At 43.6% G+C, this 13,676-nt stretch overlaps 1 protein-coding gene across 2 annotated transcripts; it reads right to left on the reverse strand.

Moving 5' to 3' along the window:
- Positions 1-3,526: 3,526 nt before the first annotated feature.
- On the reverse strand, positions 3,527-9,099 carry mrps27 (mitochondrial ribosomal protein S27). Of its 2 annotated transcripts, XM_028996051.1 has the most exons (11): positions 9,000-9,099; positions 8,731-8,808; positions 8,549-8,619; positions 7,838-7,896; positions 7,642-7,756; positions 7,439-7,517; positions 7,222-7,337; positions 6,832-6,934; positions 6,548-6,690; positions 4,764-4,925; positions 3,527-3,958 (listed from the first exon to the last, which is right to left on the reverse strand). In XM_028996051.1, the coding sequence occupies exons 1-11, from the start codon at positions 9,073-9,075 to the stop codon at positions 3,719-3,721; spliced, it is 1,242 nt and encodes a 413-aa protein (XP_028851884.1). In that variant the 5' UTR covers positions 9,076-9,099; the 3' UTR covers positions 3,527-3,718. The 2 variants fall into 2 exon arrangements, with proteins under 2 accessions (XP_028851884.1, XP_028851885.1); XM_028996052.1 differs by lacking the exon at positions 7,838-7,896 and having other exon boundaries at positions 7,642-7,782.
- Between the last annotated feature and the right edge of the window lie 4,577 nt (positions 9,100-13,676).

A 13,676-nucleotide genomic window follows, 5' to 3' on the forward strand; every position in this document is an offset into this window, starting at 1 on the left:
ACTGGCACTGCCGTGTTGAGAATGGCCCTGCGCTTAAACCGTGTCTGGCCCTGTCCGGCACAGAACATTTTATAAATTTTAAATATCAGCTGACCGACCTCATGGCGACCTCATAGTACCAACTGTGTCTTGGTACTATTAATTTGACCTTGGGCCGCATGATGGTGCTTAGTGAATGGGTGAAAGTGATTGTCACATGTGATACACGGCAGCACAGGACACAGTGAAATTTGTCCTCTGCATTTAACCCATCACCCTGAGTGAGCAGTGGGCAGCCATGACAGGCACCTGGGGAGCACCGTCTGCTTTGCTCAGTGGCACCTCAGTGGCACCTCAGCGGATTGGGATTCGAACCGCCACCCTTCTGATTATGGGGTCACTTCCTTAACCGCTAGGCCACCACCACCCTTGTGTGTGTGTGTGGGTGAATGGAGTGTGTGTGTGTGTGTGTCCTGAGGTGGGCTGGCATCCCGTCCTGTGACCAGTGTCCCAGGATGGGCTTCAGAAGTTCCAACCCTTTGCTGGACTACAAAAGCTATGAAAAGTGAGTGAGTGAGAATTGACTAGGGCTTAAAGCTTCTTGAAATGCTTCCTGAAGCCAGGATATATTTACATAAATTGAATGTGTATTAATTAAAAGTAAAGCTGAGGTATAATAAAACAACTCTCCGACGTAATTATTTTTTATTATAGACAGTTATAAAATTCAGTCTAGGTGTCACAGTCACAGAATAAAACAAGAATGAATCTCTCACCAGAACAAATCGGCATTTGAGAAAACACATTTTTTGTCGATTAAACACTCGGTGCCCTGTTTCCACGACTAATCTGGTTGGCTCGGTGTCCCATGAATATCGAGTTCGATGCAAAGTGTTTTGGTTCTCTGCATGATGTGGTAAATTGCAAGAAAACCATAAATTCTGTTATCATTTCAACAGTCAATGAACGAAATGGAACCATTGATTTATCTAACTACGGCCTTGGGAACCCCAAATTACCAGAGATTCTGCTCCACCCACAGGTCACCTGTGACATTACACAGGTGCCTCATTCCTTGAGAGCTGCACTTCGACAGCGTTTAGGCCCAGCCTTCATTATAGAAGAGCCATCTGAGCTGTGGATGGTGGTGGTCTCCAGCCCTGCTGGACCTGGGTGTTGGATTCGTTAGCTGCCCAGGACCGTTCCTTCACTGGGTTACTCATTCACTTCCACCACACAAACGCCGTTAATCTCCTGCCTGGACTGACTCCGCTGTCACTTCCACGGGTAATGACGTCCTTGCCAGGACCAAATTCAATTTCATGCCGCCCTTCCTCCAGACCGGGGCTTTTACGAAAACATATGTTTTTCTGAGAATTGTATTGCATTACCCACTTAAATGTGACCAACACAGTGTGGAATCCACACAACCTCTGAAGGTGTCGGTCACCAAGATGTTAAAAAGATCTGTAAGTCCTCCTGGAGGTGTGAAATCTAAGGATCAGCTCCCTTCAAATTTAAATCCGGGCAATATTATAATGTAAAGTGAGTTGTAGGGCTGAACTTGCCCTACAACCCACAGGTTGAAACCCCACTTACTGCCATTTTGTCCCTCAGCAAGAGTGTCTCCGGGGGGACTGTCCCTTGAACTTGTAAGTTGCTCTGGATAAAGGGCGTCTGCTAACTGAGGGTTCTCACACACCTTTTGGTTTGTGCCCCAGAAACTCTTTTTGTGTGTTGAACCAGACGGGCTGGTCTCCACTCACCTCAAACATCCCTGAGCTCGGGGTGCCATCGACCTCGTCACAGTACCACAGGTTTTCCTTTCGTGGACAACTTTTGGAAGTAAATAAATTCGATTTGGTGCTTCAGCTGCACTTGGAAAGTTGAACACAAAGGAACGGACCAACAATTCAGTGACGCATGATGTCCATTAAAAGTGAATAGGATGCTTGTTTTATTAAAAATGTAAAAGTTTTTTTTTTTTAAATGCATTTACATATTATGCATAAATATATTTTTTTATATATACTGAGATTAATCACGATTCACTTATTGCAATTTGTGTGGACAATTGGTCCCAATTTATTTTGGTTCAGATCCCAAGTAACAACTTGAAATGGTAGTTTTACTGTTCTGCATGAGTTTATGCCCATTCATCAAATCGTCTTCAATGCTCACCTGCGCAACCAGAAGGTGTTAGATAGTGGGACGATGGAAAATAACTGAACAAACAAAAAATAAAACACAACTTGGCCGTATATGGACCTCTTTTAGTCCGTGACCTTTAGGATCGGGGTTTAGGCAATCACAGAAGTGTTGAACAATTTTCCCATCCCTCCTGCCTGAGTGGTTTGAGTGTTTGCACACCTGGCCAGCAGAAAGGGCAGCCGGATCTGAGCCTCCAGACGATAAAGGAGGGCACTTAGCATCCCTTTGTAGCCACGCGCCTTTGAAACGAATAATGTTTGAAAAGAGTGCTCTGCGCACAGTAGTTCACATTAATAATAATAATAAAATGAATAATAATTGCTTTATTCAGAGAAACGGATGTCCAGTTAATTGGATGTAACAGGGAGCGTTTGTTCCATGAAATTCTTGGGCACTACTTAGAAGCAGAAGAACGCTTACTTAGCAGCATAGAACCATACTTACAGTTCAAACAGGAGGCAATCTTTAAAAGTATATAATTTTTTTTACCTCACATGTAATCTAGATGCATTTTGTATTTTAAAAAGGTATTCTAAATACTTTTTTTGTATTCTGAACACCTGTCATTATTCCAAATGTATTCCATTAAGGCATTCCATGAAGGCGTTATACCCCTCAGACAGGGTAAAACTTTATCCAGTGGAGTCGTTTCGATGCTACAGAGCAGGAGAACAGGGAGTGAGGAAGAAGAATGGCTCTTGCTTGTTCCAGGCTTTGCGTTCACATGTATTCAGATGCAAACACTAAATAATTCAGACTGAGTCGAGGCGGTTTTGTAAAAGGTCCCCGCAGCCATTACTTACATTTTAGCTAATGGCCGTCAATGCTGAAGACCAGTAGATGTTCCCGCTCTTCAAGATGAATCATTTTGTAGTACAATATCTTGCATTCAAAAAGGACGATGTGTGAATAAACTACAGTCCGGTGGAAATTATGGTGAGTAGTGTGACTTTTGACCCATGCAGATATGTGCAAGATAGGATTCAATCTAGGAAAAGTGGTCAAACTGATGCCCACAAAGAAACATTTCTATAGGTTATTGTTGCAAATTCCAAAAACATAATCACTTTTGTATGCAAGTGGTTTCTAGCACTGAACATCTGGTGGTCTGATAACTCTGAAAATATTTTTTTTCATTTTTCGTTGTTCTTGTTTGCAGCACAGATGCTGATCAACGGTGGCTTGTTTCTGCCCTTTGTTTTGAAGTTCAGATAAGGGAAGTATGTGGATGCATTGAGAGGTGTAGTGAATGGCAAGGGTGAGAAAAGAATGCCACAGTGACTCTTGTGACAATGAGTAAAAGCCCATTTCAGTGGAGTGACCACAGCACAGCATGTAAATCAGTCAATAAGGGAACATTTTATTGCATATTTACAGAAATAAAATAAAAAAAAGACAGCAGTTATTGACTACTTTGTCTCTCCAGGACCATAACAGATGTGGGTTTGGGGGTCCACTGAATCTTGCAGGATGCTTGGGGCGCAGGGAGAGTCCACAGCCACGGCACGTCTCCGTGACAACAATGGTCCTAAACGACGGCTTTGGCCAAACTCCTGGCCTGACGCTCCTCTTCCGCCTTCTCACGGCTCTCCTTCTCCCGCTGGATCAGCTGCATTCGCTCATCTTCCCAGTCACGGACCCTCTGCTCGTACTGGGCCACGTCGGGCCCCTCGGCCTCCTTCAGCTGCCCCTCCGCCAGCCCGGATGCAAGGGCTTCCAGACCGGCTGGGTCCACTTTACCTTCAGTTTGGAGGCGGCTGCTCAGCTCCTGATAAAGCCAGAGCGGGACGGCACAGAATCACACTGGCTGTCGTAGGTTGACAGGTCAAGCTTCCTTTAATACCACTTATTTACAAGAAATTATGGTTTCTTACCAACAGTCAAGCCATAAAGTGCTGGTGAAAACTAGGGTTGAGGTTAACAGAGACTTGTCCACCGGTCACCATAACTAGAACTGTTTTTCGCCTTAAGTCATAGAATATTACTGGATTATGCCAGGTCTAAAAAGTCAGGGGAATTTTCACAGATGGAACATTTAAAGGACAAATCATTGGATTTATATAATGTAAAGCAGTTCCTGCAGCATAATGTTAAAACTTATTTCATAGAAATGTAGTTAAATATTTTCTCTGAACATGCACAAATAGGTTCTAGAATTCCGCTCATTAAAAAGCTAAATGTTTGTATTTAGGCTTGTATATGATGCGTTCTCTAGCATTTCTATTTAGGTTTGCGTTTAATCCTATAGATTTCTTTGGAATGCCCATGCAAAGTTTCCAGCTTGTTTTTTGGACTAAATGAACATGAGAACTATGTGAACTTTCAAAGAGAGCAAAAACCAAAAATGATCATATTCTGGTCTGAGTGCTGACTGCTTTTTTAAAACTTTCCTTAAAGAACTGGATGACAGCTTGCATGGTGAACATATTTCATATTTAGTTAAATAAAATGATTAAGAATTTATTCATATGCTTTCACCAGTACAAAGAGCAGACCAACAGCTTTCATTTGCTATGTATGTGTTGCCCATATTTTTCCAATGTCTATGTCCATAATTAGAAGAAAGAAACTACCTTGAACCTCTTTGCATACTCAGGCAGTTTGCTTCTCTCCTGCTCATCCTCCTCAGTAAGAGTCGACCCAACAGTGTCACTCTCAGAGCCCTGGCCCTCTTCATGGGTATCTGATGAGGTGCTGGAGGAGAGGTCCTGAAGGACTGCCTCAAACACATCCAGCTGAAGCACACACACACACAGACATTAAGAAGTGTCTAGGAAAGGTCAAGCAACCTACATGGCAGGCCTGCTGATTAGTCAACCTTTGCGTTGTAAATGTCAAGCGCTTTTCAAAAACTTTAGGATAGAAATACCTGTTCCGCACCGGAGACATTGAGCTCTCGTTCCTAAAAAACATGAAGTATTCCTCACAAACTGGACACGTGACTCTGCATTTCGAGGTACCAGCTCACTTGCCAAACATTATCCATATGTAGCTAGGATACGGCAGAATATTGCATTGCCAAATGTCTACTGGCAAACATCAAGCGATAATCTGCCTCCGGGAAATAACAGTTATTTCTGGTTTTAATGAACTAAAATGACATTAGGTTTTAATTAAATGATCTCGCGTTTTCATATATCATATTACGCTGACTGATAGTAAAGCAGTCATGTGTAAAGAGCCATTTGAAAAAGAGCCAAAAAAAAAAACGCAGAAACAGTGTAGAAGTAAGCTGTATTTATTTCTTATATCAGAAATTGGCACAGCGGTGGAAGACATGCGGACCAATTGACGGGAAATTGCTCCAGCCTGCCTTGCTGACCAACTGTCGTTTCCCAGGTCCACCAGACTACCCCCAAATCACATTACTCTCCTGGGGGCTGAACTTGTGACCCCTCTGCCAGAGCTAAAGCCAGTGCATGTGGACGGCTAATGGATGGCATGAGAATCACTGAAAATAAACCGGAATACCGGGGGATGTTCTGTGCGTGCCAAGAACTGGAGCCTCGTCACTAGTCCACGACATCATCAAAAGTATGTGCTGAAAATACACCTGAGCTTTCTTGCACTACAAAATATTAAAAAAACAAAAAAACAAGCTAGACGTGTTTGTGAAAATTTATTCCATTCATTCAGGTTTGATTATTACGTGCTCACAATATTTTTTACACTTGAGAAACTTGAATAAACGGATTTAATTGCTGTTGCTTGCGCCGGTCTTCAAAAGTTCAATGTTCTTTATATTTCAGCCACATGTAAGGCAAAGCGAGTCTGACCCCTATGTTTGAAATAGCTTAAGTAAATTTGTGGACGCTGATGACAACCGCTGAACTCACAGCAGTATGCGGGCTAGACAGGACAAGCGGAGACATAGCACAGACAAACCTGAAACAAATATGTTTGCTTTAAGCAGAAAGAAAAAAAAAATTCTCTTAAATGATGATGTGAACTGTCTGTAGAATTCCAGTGAAACCAGGCGCCGGCCCAAGTTTGTTCCGACTACGCGTGAATTCGTACTTAAATCGCTACTGATAACCGACTGGAAAAGCCTGAAAAACCTGCACACACTGGCCCTTTAAGAATTTAAATGAGCAACGGCACCATTTAATATTAATGTGATGTGATTGTCATTGTGATGCACAGCAAGCACAGCACATGCTGACACAACGAAACGTGTCCTCTGAATTTAACCATCACCCTAGTTGAGCAGTGGGCAGTGTGTGGGGACAGTGCTTCGATCAAGGGGACCTCAGCGGCACCGTGGCGGGTCGGGACTTGAACCAGCAGCCTTCCAGTTTATCCGCTAGACCACCACTGAAGTGCTGAACTGAATCCATGCCGCACGAAAAATACTCACAACATCTTTGGACAGTTTGACATCTCCAGCTCCTGCAGAAACCTTCTCCATGGCAGCCAAGGAGCGTCCCAGGTAGCCGTGTGTCCACATCAGCGGCATCTGCCGGAACACGGCATGGATTCCTCTGGACATCTCTATCTTCCCTATCCAGGCGAGACACATTGGCGAGACCTTAATCAACCTTAAATATTCATTACATTTGTAATTAGTGTCATTGCGTTATCTGAACGTGCCATCAGAGGGAGTTTGTAAGTATTCTACTCCGCGGGCGGAATTCTGCCTACCCAGCATAGCACAGCCCATCGACTGCGCGCTCAGGCCCACGGGGTCCTGCCGCCCGAGTCCTGCCAAGTACAGCGATGCCCCAACGCTCCTCTGCTCCTGCCACTGCGCGCGGGGAGAAGCACATCACATTCCATACCTTAAAAAGAGCTGCGCGGAACACGGGGCCGTCGCGCGGGCAGAATCGCGCCGCGCCCATGCTGACCAGGTGCCGACTTAGCTAGCGTGGCAGGGAAACACATTTCAAACATTTATCAAAGATTTTTTTTTTTTTTTTTTTTTTAAGTCAATGAGTGCGCAAACGGCCTCTGATTTACAGCACTGTCTATAATGCTTACACGACGTAATGCGTTATATAAGCAACAATCGGTACAGTAGCGGCTGCTACTCACAGACAGCTCGGGCTTGGCGGCCAGGTATTTACTCAGAGCGTAGAGCGAGAGGATCTGCGTTGTCGGCCGATCGAAGGCCTCCTGCAACATCGCCTCTTCCACAACGGAACAGGCTTCTACGGACACGTTTTACACTTTTCAACACATTTACACGTCCAACATGAATCAGGAAATAAAAAAAAAAAAAAAAACATGGGCATACTAAACTGTCGCTCACCTTTGTAGTTCTTTTCCTTTAGAAAAGTGTCAATCAACAAATTTAAAGTAAAATCATCTGGAAATATGCCATATTGTACCTGGAGATCAAAATTGTTGGTCAACACAAGTGCAGTATTTCGTAGTACAGTACCGCATATCTCATGTGAATATTTAATAGTGCACTAGAGACGTGTGTGTGCACTTGGAAGAGGAGGGGCCTACCTTATTCTTCAGCGTATGGACTGCTTTGTCTTTGCCTCCGTATTTCAGACACTGGCGCACCCACCCGTGGACTGTCCAGTCTCTGAGGTACCAGCAGTTTGGGCTGTGGCGAAACCTGCAAGGTCCAAAACAAGGTGTCCTCTGCACATTTTTCACCATGGATCAAAACCAAAGGAGAAAAAAAAAAATTACTTACTTATACAAGTAATATTCAGCCTGGTCAATTTCCTCCCTTGATGTTATGTTATCTACAAACTGGAAAAAGTATTAGCAACAGATTTGGAATAGGTTTGTTCCTCCAACACATCTCAAGCACAGATTGGACAGACGAGGGCCGAACCGCCTAAATTTATCCCGAAGGTGTTCAGTAGCCTCACAGACACATGGTATCCACACACATACATATTACAAAAATACAAAGGCAGGGATCCAATGGCTGGCATTTTTAGTTAAGTTAGGTTGTAACGTGTTACAGGAGCAGTGTTGAAAAATGCAGAAAGGTGCAAATGGTAAAAATAAATGTGTTCGTGCCAGTCTATTGCCAGTGTTGGATCTTACTTAAGTACAACTGGCTAAACAATAAATGTGCATTACTTTACTGTATGTATACAAAGGTAAAATAGACAAAAACAGTGGGATGTGGACGGCCAGGCAGGTAAGGAAGTGAATTTGTCTGACAGTTGAGTCACGGCAACTGGACTTTCTTTGTTTAATGTCAAGATGTTTCATTCATTAAAGAAAGACAGTCCAGTTGCCATGACTCAACTTTCAGACAGGAAATTTGTATTGTGTGTCATTTGTTGTGTCTACTGTAACAAGTTTTATACGTGAGCTGCTCCACTGTGCCTCCTAAATTGCCCCTCGGGGACAAATAAAGTTCTTTAAAAAATGAGGTATCTTCTCTCACCCTGGCGACGCTCAAGGAGCTGACCGGGAACTTCCTGTCGTAGCACCTGTCCATCTGAGACGCCAGCTCGGCTGCGGGCAACATCCACAGTCACCACCACTTTTAAATCGCTATTTAAACCACGATTACAATGACCTCCGTGCCGGTGGCCGAATATGATCTGATCAGAAGCGTTCGCTCACCGAGGTTCTGCGGGTCTGGTCGCCTCTGCTCCCATATTCTGGCGTCTGTGTAGGCGGCGGACAGCAAGCATCTCCGAGCTGAACACGCAAGCAACGAGAACATTAAAGAGCGAGTTATTATTCACCCACGCAACACCAGCTAGCATTCGGCTAACGGACGCGCCCGGCAACACGTCGCAGGACGAAGCAGCGTTTCTTTAACGCGTAGAAGAAGCGCGACGCACCGCCGTCGGCTCTCATGCGGATTAAAACGGCGGCAGAATAATTACCGAGGAAAAGGACGCGGTCACGTTTCGACGCGACTTTGACAGGCGACAGGCAGCGTTGCATGATGGAGGCGGCCATCTTTGGACTGTACCAAAGCTCGGGGGGAGCCGAACGGCTTAGGAGCCCGATGGTTGCAGCCGCGCGTCTTTTTTTCTGCCGGGAAAATAAAGAGTGATTAAAGCTCCCCCGTTCACTATTAGTTGAAATGGACTGAGTTAATGCGGTAGGTTGAACATATATGTAAATACTAGGGCACTGTGTAAAATGTGCTTCAAGTTATCTGTCTCCTGCAGGGTGCGAAATGGGACTGGCTTTAAGAACAGTGAAAATCAGTGGACACAAGAGGGCACTGTTGCACACTGGTTATTTTAAGATATAGAAGTGAAGTGATTGTCATTGTGATACACAGCACAACGAAACGTGTCCTCTGCTTTTAATCATCACCCTTGGTTAGCAGTGGGCAGCCATGACAGTCGCCCGGGTAGCAGTGTGTGGGGGACGGAGCTTTTGCTCAGTGGCACTTTGGCAGATCAGGATTCGAACCGGCAACCTTCTGATTACAGGGCCGCTTCCTTAACCACTAGGCCAACACTGCCCTGTATGTAATTGTCATTGTGGAACATTTGACCCATAACCTTAGTGAGCACTGGACAGCCATGAAAGGCGCCCGGGGAGCATCAAGGGGACCTCAGTGGCAGTGGCTCAGTTCGCTATTTGAAGAGGCAACTTTCTGATGACGGGTCCGCTTCATTAACCGCTAGGCCACCACTGCCCACATGTGGCATAATCTCCAGGGTTCAAGTCCCTGTTCAGGCAAAGAATTGTTGTGTTACCACTGAGTACAGAAAGATTGTCAGCAATACTGGGTAGTAGTAGCCTAGCAGGTAACACACTCGCCTATGAACCAGAAGATCCAGGTTCAAATCCCACTTACTACCATTGTCTTCCTGAGCAAGACACTTAATCCTCAGTGTCTCCAGGGGGGGACTGTCCCTGTAACTACTGATTGTAAGTTGCTCTGGATAAGGGCGTCTGATAAATGCCGTAAATGTAAAATCTCCAAACATTTATGGGGGTGGGGCTGAGGGAGACTCTGATGATCTTGCTTTATATGTTATTTTAGGTTCTCAAAGAAATACGGTTTGAATTACATTTCTGAATAGACTGCGAGGCTGGACTGCCAGGTCTGTCTTTTGAGGATGTAAAGAGATAAATAAAAAAAAAAAAACATCCTGATGAGACCCTTACAGTAGGCGAATGCAGAGGAACTGTGTGGTATACATTCAGTCAGAAGAGGAAGCGCCTCGGTGAAAACCAGAAGAAACACTTTCAGCCAGAGCTCCAGTAGACAACATCCTCGCCGAAGCACAGCGCACGTCCGAGCTCGGGGGACAAAATATCTTGCGATGTGTCAGAGTGCAGAGGTGGGGGTGCATGCACTGTAAACAGCCGCAAATCGTGCTATTTTTATGAATGAGTTTTTCTGTTCATAAGGCAGAGCATGGAAGGTACAGTGTAAAAAAAAGTTTGATTAATTTTTATTTGTCAATCTGCTGAATAGCCTTACTTAGTCTGTTAAAACGGCAAAAAAAAAAACCATTTTGCCACACCTACTGCCATGGGTGTAATTTATAGAAAGAATAGCTGGTCTTACCTAGAATTGTTCCTGATTGCCTATTGTGTTCAAGGAAGTAATATAAAGTCATGATGTGTTGTGCAGAATTTTGGACATATGAAATCAATAAGGCCCCAAGACCGTAAAGACTGTAAAATATATTGTATGTCCCTCTTTTGTTGCGCATTTCTGCTCATTTTAAAACGTTTTAGTTTTAGTTAGTATAGTTTAGTTTAGTGTGTATACACATATGTATACATACAGTGGAGGAAATAATTATTTGACCCCTCGCTGAATGACGAAGAAATGAAAAGTCTCAGAACAGTATCATTTTAATGGTAGGTTTATTTTAACAGTGACAGATAGCACATCAAAAGGAAAATTGAAAAAATAACTTTAAATAAAAGATAGAGACTGATTTGCATTTCATTGAGTGAAATAAGTATTTGAACCCTCTAACAAAAAAAGACTTAATACTTAGTTGCAAAACCCTTGTTTGCAAGCGCAGAGGTCAAACGTTTCTTGTAGTGATCAAGTTTGCACACGTTTTAGGAGGAATTTTGGTCCACTCCTCTTTGCAGATCATCTCTAAATCACTAAGGTTTCAAGGCTGTCTCTGTGCAACTTTGAGCTTTGAGCCTCCTCCATAGGTTTTCTATTGGATTAAGGTCAGGAGACTGACTAGGCCACTCCATGACCTTAATGTGCTTCTTGAGCCACTCCTTTGTTGCCAGAGAACCCATCCACGACCCATTTTCTATTTCCTGGCAGAGGGAAGGAGGTTGTCGGTCAGGATTTTATGATACATGGCTCCGTCCATTTTCCCGTTGATGCGGTGAAGTTGTCCTGTGCCCTTAGCAGAAAAACACCCCCAAAGCAAAATGTTTCCACCTCCATGCTTGACAGTGGGGACTGTGTTTTGGGGGGTCATAGGCAGCATTTTTCTTCCTTCAAACACGGCGAGTTGAGTTAATGCCAAAGAGCTCAAATTTGGTCTCATCTGACCACAGCACCTTCTCCCAGTCACTGTCTGAATCATTCAGGTGTTCATTGGCAAACTTCATTGTTCACAGGCCTGCACATGTGCCTTCTTGAGCAGGGGGACCTTGCGAGCACTGCAGGATTTTAATCCATTGCGGTGTAATGTGTTTCCAATGGCTTTCTTGGTGACTGTGGTCCCAGCTACTTTGAGGTCATTGAGGCCCGTGTAGTTCTAGGATGATTTCTCACCTTTCTCAGAATCATTGAGACCCCACGAGGTGAGATTTTGCGTGGAGCCCCAGACCGAGGTCAATTGATGCTCATTTTGTGCTCCTTCCATTTTCGAACAATTGCAGCAACAGTTGTCACTTTCTCTCCCAGCTTCTTGCTAATGGTTTTGTATCCCATTCCAGCCTTGTGCAGGTCTACAATTCTGTCTCTGACATCCTTGGACAGCTCTTTGGTCTTTCCCATGTTGGAGAGTTTGGAGTCTGCCTGATTGATTGATTCTGTGGACAGGTGTCTTTTATACAGGTGACTAGTTAAGACAGGTGTCATTAATGAGGGTGACTAGTTGAGTAGGCGTGTCTAACCACTCTGTGGGAGCCAGAACTCTTAATGGTTGTTAGGGGTTCAAATACTTATTTCACTCAATGAAATCAGTTTGAATAAGTTATTTTTTCAATTTTCCTTTTGATGTGCTATCCATCACTGTTAAAATAAACCTACCATTAAAATGATACTGTTCTGAGACTTTTCATTTCTTCGTCATTGGACAAACTTACAAAATCAGCGAGGGGACAAATAATTATTTCCTCCACTGTACATACATATGTATGTATACAGGTCTTCTCAATAGTTCAACTGAATTGATCTTCACTGTTCAGATCCACCTTTCATACATGTCATTTTCATCCTATGCTGCATTCATTGTGATCATACATTTTGCTCAGCAATTAAATCATTGCGAGGATTAAAGCATTAATTTTATTATTTATTTATATTGTTGGCTATTGAATTTGATTTGATTTGTGGGATTTGATCTGTGCATCGTCCACTGGGCCATGACAAGGTAACACGAAACCTGTGGAGAAGCAGAAGTGGGCCGTTTTCAGACAGAAAAGAAGCCGGACTCGTCAGGGGGGTTTTCACCTTCGCCGCATCTCACCTTTTCCTGTAAAAGGGCCTTTTTACAGAAGCTCCGGTGCGTCCACCCAGTTTCACTTCCAGTGCTTGTGTTTTTCAACCTCTGGAGTGAAGTGCTGAGGTGAGGACCAGAGTAGGCAGGGACGTCAGGACTTCCTCTTTACTGCCACACTGCAGGTTCAGGGGCTGCGAACGGAGAAATGAACTTGCAGAAATGGAGAAGAGCCAGGGCCTTGTTTTCACCTTGTTTTTTTCTGGTCTTTATGGACAAGACACACACATGTTTATATGTTTCTATATATATACACATATATATACATACATACACACACACACACACACACACACACACACACATGGCCTTGTATTTTTATTTTAAAGTCTTGTTCATAAAGATATATTAGAGGTGGGCATAGATTAATTTTCGTAATCTAGATTAATCTCACTGTAATCTTGGAATTAATCTAGATTAATCTAGAGTAAGAAAACATTAATCTAGATTAATCTAGATTAAAATGGTTCATATGAATTCTGCCGAAGGCATTCAGAATATGTGCGCTACCCAAATAATGACTAAAAGTAAGTCTTTGAGAACGGGTTTCTCAAGCCAGGTGGCGCATTAGACCAGGGGCTCATCTCCTGTTTCCAAAATGCATCACAAACTGCTTGAGAAAGCTGTTCTACTATGATAATTGGTGATGAAAATAAATTATGTTCAATAAGATGTACTTGTGTTTACCAACTGTTTATTCAGTTAAATAGCTGCATCCATGTTACCACGTCACGTTTGATGTGGTAATTTCACAGTTCGAAGACTCGTTCTCGCCCCCTACAGTGCAATTCGGCTAGGTATACTTCCGCGCTAAAATATCAAGGTGAAAGTCATCATAGTGTAGTGGTTCTTCTTCTGCGTTGTGTAACTTTTTGATTTCGTTTC

Source organism: Denticeps clupeoides, chromosome 11 (genome assembly GCF_900700375.1).
Source record: "Denticeps clupeoides chromosome 11, fDenClu1.1, whole genome shotgun sequence".
NCBI lineage: Eukaryota > Metazoa > Chordata > Actinopteri > Clupeiformes > Denticipitidae > Denticeps > Denticeps clupeoides.

Bases quoted from the DNA above. Each gene is read 5' to 3' on its own strand.
- mrps27 (XM_028996051.1), bottom strand. From the start codon at position 9,075: ATGGCCGCCTCCATCATGCAACGCTGCCTGTCGCCTGTCAAAGTCGCG. The intron at 8,620-8,730 runs GTGAGCGAACGC...TGTTGCCCGCAG, and splicing joins ACCAGACCCGCAGAACCTCG to CCGAGCTGGCGTCTCAGATG. The intron at 7,518-7,641 runs GTAGGCCCCTCC...TTTGATCTCCAG, and splicing joins TCCATACGCTGAAGAATAAG to GTACAATATGGCATATTTCC.